The 8,171-nt window shown below is 32.6% G+C and overlaps 1 protein-coding gene across 1 annotated transcript; it reads right to left on the bottom strand.

Annotated features, from left to right (window-relative positions):
- Positions 1–2,738: 2,738 nt before the first annotated feature.
- On the bottom strand, positions 2,739–6,816 carry LOC143062743 (cytochrome P450 2J6-like). The gene is made up of 4 exons (XM_076234508.1): positions 6,435–6,816; positions 4,983–5,498; positions 3,764–4,204; positions 2,739–3,321 (listed from the first exon to the last, which is right to left on the bottom strand). Exons 1-4 carry the CDS (start codon positions 6,760–6,762, stop codon positions 3,143–3,145), a joined length of 1,464 nt encoding a protein of 487 aa, XP_076090623.1. The 5' UTR covers positions 6,763–6,816; the 3' UTR covers positions 2,739–3,142.
- Between the last annotated feature and the right edge of the window lie 1,355 nt (positions 6,817–8,171).

Raw genomic sequence — 8,171 nt, forward strand, 5'->3', positions numbered from 1 at the left:
GGAATGTTTGGAACGTGTATATGTCTTTTTGGTAATTATCATTTGACCTTGACCTCACCTCATGTTCATAGGTCAATGTTTAGTTTTCCTGCACAGGCACTCGTCTCAGAATCTTTTTCCCCTATATACCTTTATAAAGAAAAGAAAATTCTGAGACGAGTGCCTGTGTTTTCAGTCTGGTAAGATTTGTTTCTTGTGTTGTTTATGGAATAGGTCAACTATTTTTGATAAATGTGATGATTGTAATGCGTACATATCTGTCTGACAGGGTTCATCTGTTTTACAAGAGCTTTGGGACTTTGATCATAATTTTGAGGACTACCAATGTTTTAATAGGCCGTATTTAACAGAATTTAGGATTTGGGATGTTAGACCATGCATAAAATTTCGAAAGTTCAAAGACCGCATTCATACTGTGTCAAAAATTCAATCATAGGCCAAATTCAGAGCTGCATCAAGCTTGAATGTCGTGTCAATAATTGTCGCAACTCTTCCGGGTTCGACCTCTGCGGACGTATCAAGCTGTGCACTGTGGATCATTTCATTTTGTTTTGTGGAGGAATTAAACTGGTTTGACAAGCAGAACCACCGATTTTCTGTAGAAAAAACTGTATAGCATTGTCAGTTATAAACTTAGCCAAACATACCTTGTCAGGAGAATAATCATTTAGAATAATTTCTTAAATTTTGTAACAGCAAAATTTGATAACAAAACATATCTATATTTTTATGCCAGTACTTCGGGCTCCTAGACTGGTGATAATCGGTTGTATTACAACAAATCAAAAATGCTTTCAATTTCATAAAACAAATGAAAAAAGAATATAAAGAGTGTGTCCACTTGAACCACATGTATATGATTGTTAATTTTAAAAATAAGAATATAATTTTATCAAGCAAAATGCGGCCTTTTCAACACCGGGAACGAAGTTTTTGGGCACATTTCATTGATTCTCTAGACGCCAAAGTAATATGCATTCAGGAACAAGAGCATTCATTTAAATTTTATAAAAACAAGATGTTGTATGATTGCCATAAGGCAACAAAGAAATCAAATGGCGTTTAAGTTAGCATCAATAGGTCACTGTATCACCCTCCAAATAAAAAAATCAAAGTGTTCAGTTTCATGGACGACCTCTATCATATATAACCTATACCTATTGTTTTATTGTTAATTTTTTTCTCGTCATAAACATATATCATGGATAATTTGACACTGCACGTTAAGCCACCAGCAATCAACCAATAAATAACTTTCAGTCTACAACAATGATTAAAACTCTTACCGCATAGCAAGATATTAAAGAATTTGCCGAATGGATAATTCATGTAAAACAATTCAAAGGGGTAAAATTAACGGTATAATTTCTTACAAAACAATCAACAACAAAAAATAATTATTATGATATACATGCAGATACAAAACTCAACCACTGAATTATTATTTTTAGAATTTGAGGTTTAGTTTGTTATTTTGTTCAAAGCTGGTAGTAATCTATTGGTCCAAGTTCAAGGTAATCAAATACGTGACCATACTGGTCAATAATTCTGTTGTTTCAGCGATATTTTCTGATAATGGATCCGGATTATTATTTTTTGTGTCTTGATTCGGTACATGACCTAACAAAAATGACTCAATGGACTTTAAATGTTATCTAAAGTTGAAATTGACATAAGTTGATTTAATCAATTCTAGCCAACTTTTATTTAAATCTTGTTTTCCTTTTTTCCATATTAGCTTTACAGAATAAAATCAATACGATTTAAATATATCATATCTCGCTTGCTCGTCGACTTTTTATCGTACATTACGAAATCAGAGATCTATATTTAACTAGATTGGGATATAAAGATATGATTTCTACGTTTATAACATAGATGAAAAGATGTTTTTTTTTTCTTCTGAAGTTTGTATTTGGTGATAATGATGGAACAACAGTGTACATTTTCCCCCATGTATGAGCCGGCGCATTTGCCTATCAATACGTTATTTACAATTGTACTTATAAAAGAGGCCCAGATTTGTTTTTATTATTTTCAATCGATCCTTTATTTTTATTGTACAAGTCTTCTCACTGTATTTGCATGTATAGATACGACTATACTAATTGCATGTTCCTTTTATCGTAGCGTAACGTGCCCTCCCCAATTTCCTTTTCTGAGATCACTGGTCACCGAATACGATTTATTACTGAGTTTGTGCTTGTGTACTGTAGATGTGGATTTAAATTAAAATTTTGCTTGCCCTACCAGAGCACATTCTGTCTGAGTTTTGTTTGGGTTCGTGTTGCGACATCTTATGTTTTCTATGGATCATGTTTTGTAGACTGTTGTTTGTGCTATGTCCTGTAATTTACCATTGGGTTGTATGACTAAATTAATTCGACTTGACATGCGTTTTTTTTTATTGCATTCAGGCTTGGTAATTTTTCATTGTACATGCATAATTGGATATTTCTCATTTATAGATTTGTCCAGCTGAAGGAAGCCTCCGGGTGCGAGAATTTCTCGTTGCATTGAAGACCTGTTGGTGACCTTATGCTGTTGTCTGCTCTATGGTCGGGTTGTTGTCTCTTTGGCACATTCCCCATTTCCATTCTCAATTTTATTATAGATATTATGTATAGTGCGCAAAAGAATTATCTGTGTATGCTTTGAAATGTGAATGAAACTATGATTACGCAAATAAATCGTTTTGTACAAACTGATGAAACTGAACACAAAAAAATCACAAACTGTTTAAAAGAACAAAAGATTTATTACTTAAACTATAATATATGTAAACCACTTCTAGAATATGAATATTATACATAATCAATAATTCGTCGTCTATATATTAACTTCCAAGACAGTTTTTCTGTCAACTTGGTCAGGTTTCAAGTCTTTAAACATGTAAAAATGAAAAGTAAGCTTATACAAATTAACACAAAAGTATTGATGTAAATGAAAGCATAGACATAATTATTAATTATAGAGCAATAATTGTGACTTGTTCTTTTATTGTCTCCGTACTTGAGCGTTACAAAAAACACTGCTTGTTCGACATTCAAGTCAAACCCTTTCTTGCTATTTGTTATGATCTGTTATTTACGGGCTTGTATCACCAGTCACGAAATTCAACTCAAGTAGACAAACATACACATCACCATGGAACACATCTAACATTAAATGGAAGCGGTCCATGTGTTATGCCGAGATTTCCAACTGCTGGGGGTGGCTGTTCTCCCACTGGTGGTAGGAACTTAAATTTTTGAACCATTGATGTTAAGAATAGAAACAATTCCATTCTAGCCAAAGATTCGCCCAAGCATACACGTCTTCCTGTAAAATAAGAATTGTTTGTCTCAGAACTTTTCACCATCATTTCATTATCAGGATAATACGCGACATATAAATAGAAGTTTATACATGTAGATTTTGAATATTGATAACAGGCACATACATGACATATTTTAATCTACCAGTATATTAGATTTTACAAGAAATTCGATCATTAATAACAATAAACAAACCTGAGAGAACAATATATTTATCATGTTTATTATTTAATCTATTTTTTTTTATTTTAAAGTCAGAGCTCAAAGCAATCCTAGCTTGTTATAGCATAATTCACTGAGACTCGTCTACTATACTTATTCATTTCATGAATCAGGGCAGGTATCTAGTACCCAAAATAATAATAAATATACCGAATCAAAACAGGGTTGCACAATAGCAACTATGAGTTTAATGTACGATCCTTTGTGACGAGTCGAGTACATACCTAAAGAAAATGGCATGATCTTATCCTGATTGCAGTACTTTCCCTCGTTGTTAATGAATCTTGTAGGGTCAAACTTTTCTGGATTAGGAAAGTTCTTCTCATCATTCTGGACAGAATCAAGAACAGGAATAACAATCGCTCCCTTCGGTATTCGTCGATTCTCCAGAACGAGGTCCTCTGTGGCCATGTGGAACAGAGACAATGGAACTATATTCCCCAATCTCTGGGTTTCAGTAATCACAGCATTACAGTATGGCAAATCAGTTTTGTCGGTCAGTGTTGCCTGTCTATTTGATCCGACGACGTTTTCAATTTCTTCGTGCATTTTTTCTTGTATATCCATATTTTGCATTAGGAATAATACTGCCCATGTAATTGTCGTGGAAGTTGTTTCTGTTCCTGCGGCAAACAAGTCCAGTATGGTAAACTGTAGTTGGTCATCTAAAAAAAGATATTTTTGACATGTTTGATGTCTTCTAAAATTTGAAAAAATGATCTATTTTTGTGTGGATTAACATTAACATTAATTATACATCCGAAAGAATATCGTGGATATAAGTACAGCTGTAAACTGAATTATAAGATAGCGCGCTTTCTCTTTTTGGCATATTTTTTAGTTTATACTTAATCATAACATATATTAGTTTGATATACATGCATGTATTGCTTCAAATACACGCGAGTAGGATTTAATGAATGAATACATGCATGTACTATTTTGTATGTACTGACACTGTGTTGACTTGAAATATCATTGATATGTTCATATTAATAGCTGTATTTGGCAAACTTTTAGGAATTTTTGGTCCTCAATGCTCCTTAACTTCGTACTTCATTTGGCCTTTTAAGCATTTTTTTATTAGAGCGTCACTGATGAGTCTTTTGTAGACGAAACGCGCGTCTGACGTATATATAAAATTTTAATCCTGATATCTATGATGAGTTTAATCCAATCTAATTAAAATTAAATCCTTCAATTGCCCCCGTTCTGATATGTCGCGCATCAGGTATATGTCGCGCATCAAGGCTCGACATATCAGAACGGAAGCATTTAAAGGATTTAATTTTAATTAGATTGAGTTTATTCATAATACACATGCAGACCGAAAAGAGGATGATATATTGCTATTGGTTGATAGGATAGGATTGCACTTTATGCAATTTGAACGCTATAAACCGTACGTTACTGACAATACATAATCCCTACGACTATACAAACCTTCAAAATCAGTTCCCTCTTCCTCTTTGTGCTTCATCTCTTCTAACAAGAAAGCGTCAATAAAATCTCTTGCGTCGTTTTCATCCAATGTCTGCCTGTGTTCTTCTATTTCTTCTTTAACAGCTTGCTCCAATATGGCTTTGTTTTTAAACGAACGCTTAATGAGGAACATATCACCAGGAACGTACTGTAGAAATGGAAGCATATCAACAAGTGGTCCATACGGATTTGAAATTTCCTCTCCAACTAGGTTCACCGCCTGAGTAAAACCTTCGTCGTCGTAACTGAATGTCTTGCCTACAGTTATAGAACATATAACATTGGACACACTTCTGTTTATTAGTCCAGCAAGTCCCATAGGTTTTCCATTTTCCTTTTCTAAAATTTCAATAAAATTTTTATTTTCTTCTAATATCTTGGTCTCCATACTCCTCTTGCCAAAACCAAAAACTCTGAGAGCTGCCAGGGCGAAAGTCCTTTGACCCTTCCATCGGTGACCATTGGAGGATACGATTCCTGAAAATATAATGGACAGCTTGATAGGGAAATTTACATGCCAAAATCCCCATACGCGTACACACTTTAAGATTGTTTTCTTTTCTTTGACATGCTATATCAGCTAGTTAACCTTAAATTAATCAATAAATTTTATAGAGACACAATACAAATATATCATAAAATGTATCAACTTAAATTTAACATACGCAATTTAATGTTAAGATTGAATGTCGCTTAAACATGTTAAATACATGTATATAAACAAGTCCGTTGATCGTACATCATTATTTTTATTAATTTCAAGCTGAATATTTTATCAAACAAAACGTTTGTTTTTATTATTAGTCATTGAACAATTAATGATCCTAAACAAGCCATAACCTTTAAAATATAAGAATATATACCATAGAAATATCTGAATTTATTCAACTTCAATGCCCTGAATATTGATATTATAAAGTAGGGCGAACGGACTCTATGGAGAAACGAACTCAGGGCGAACGGACACAGGGCGAACATGTCATTAGGGCGAACATACCCGATACCAATGTTTAAAGCGGTCTTACACGCTCTTAATCGTCCCGAAATTATACAACAAGTACACGTTGTTAACATGGTAAAATTGATGATAAACTAAATAAAATTGTCAGAAAGAAATTTAAATTCTTAAACTTTATCATACCTTTAAGGCATGTATGACAAACAAGCCGTAAATCTCGTTCTTGTTTTTTTTTGTTTGTTAGATAAACGCTTTTTTTTCACTAATTAAACTGTTTCCATAATTTTTGTATAACGTTTACGAATAACAAGTTTTTATGTTTATGTCATCATGGTCATAGTGATTTAACTATTACGATGCAAATGATAATCAAATGATTATACGGACATAGCCGATATTTATTTGCATAGTAAAATTATGACCTATAGCAATAATTATTCAATTATTCGACCTACCTCGGCGTTCTGCCAACACCTTTATGCTGAAAGTATCTGGTCTGTCTGACAAAACGTCAGCATTCTTTACAAATGCCTCCTTCAGGAGGTCATAACCATTGACAAATACAATCCAGTAAGGTCCAAGAGACAAGCTGTATAAATCACCATATTGTTTTCTCAAATCTCTGGAAACTTTCAATAGATCTCCTCCAAATAAAGCCGGAATATTTCCAATCAGTGGAAGAGGCGTAGGTCCCGGGGGTAAATCTCCGGGTCTCTTTGATCGAATCCATAAGAAAGTTAATAGAACTATTAAAATCACCAATGTCAAACTAACTCCATCCATTTTTTTGTCAGTTTTTTTGTAATTATAAATTCGGTGCAATATTTTAGAAAATATTCAGGTCACCATGATAAGCTAAATATTGATGCTCGCAAATTTCCTTTGTTTGCAAGCTATTTTGTAAACAAACTTGTAGGTCAATGAACACTAATGCGACTGACCACTCGATGTTAGCATGTAGTGGTCATTTAATACGGTCAGCTGGATATAATAAAATCAAGGTCAAGTATTTATGTCATTATGTAATGCCAGTCATGGTATACATGGACATACATCTGGACATATCTATATCGCATCGGTCAAGCGAAACACATCTTTAAAATAAGCTTCTCTTTTATTGTTCATGTTGTTTGTTACTAAAGCACAAAAAGATAAATATCTTGTGATAAGATTAAATTAAAACTGATTAATTAATTATCTATAAAAATTAAAATCAAATCTCCAAATAAGAGGATCGAATATTAAAAATTATCGATCTAATCATTACAAGAAAAAATATTATCAATTTCTTATCATGCTTGTCCTGTTGTGTTGTCAAGGTTGAAAGTTGAAGTGGTCAAGTTCAAAGATTGATTTCAATTCGATATTAAATCAAGGAATTGTATATTTAAACCTTTTAAATATACAATTCCTTGATTAAATTAACTACACAATCACACACTAAAATGAGCTTTTCAAATCGACTGTTACAAATGAATATGCATACACATGTATTCCTCCCCATTTATAGCTAGTATTTTGATCTGTGCAAATAAATGTTTCGAGATCTAAGTTTTAAAGGGTATATTCAATGTATGACGGCATTTCCGGGTGTAATAAGTAGGTTAACAATACCCATATTTAATTCTTGAATTATATATGTTTCATTTTTAAACGTTTAAAAAAAAAATTACTCAAACTTACAAAAAAATCAAAACAAAAAAACGGTAAAAAGAGTTATGTAAAGCTACGGTTATTAAAAAAAAAAAACTTATCGGTGGTACATGTAGCTTAATACATAAATATTTCATAGGAATTATAAAAGATTCAAATAAATGAATTTCATTTTAAAAATTATTTTAAAGTTTGAGTGAAAATTCTCCCTCGTCCAAGGTATTAATGATATATAATTGATATAACAATAAGATGTGGTATAATTGCCAATAAGACAACTTTCCATCAAATAACATAGAGGTTAACAACTATTATAAAACACCATATACGGCCTTCAACATCACCAGATATTCTGTATCCTCAGTCACACATTCAGGTTTTGACTTCCGTTCTAAAAAAGGAGCATTCCTGAGTAAAATTTGACAAAAAGTCTGATAAAGATCCTTTCATTTGAGGCTAGAAATTAAAAAAAAATGTAAAATCATTTAAATTTTATCACGATAATGTTCAGGAAGCGTCCCGATTATCCCCGTTCTCAA

The sequence above is a fragment of the Mytilus galloprovincialis genome, chromosome 2, assembly GCF_965363235.1.
Source record: "Mytilus galloprovincialis chromosome 2, xbMytGall1.hap1.1, whole genome shotgun sequence".
NCBI lineage: Eukaryota > Metazoa > Mollusca > Bivalvia > Mytilida > Mytilidae > Mytilus > Mytilus galloprovincialis.

Coding starts and splice junctions, on each gene's coding strand:
- LOC143062743 (XM_076234508.1), bottom strand. CDS start 6,762: ATGGATGGAGTTAGTTTGACATTGGTGATTTTAATAGTTCTATTAACT. Junction 5,499..6,434: donor GGTGTTGGCAGAACGCCGAG/GTAGGTCGAATA, acceptor TTATATTTTCAG/GAATCGTATCCTCCAATGGT. Junction 3,322..3,763: donor GATCATGCCATTTTCTTTAG/GTATGTACTCGA, acceptor CTTATTTTACAG/GAAGACGTGTATGCTTGGGC.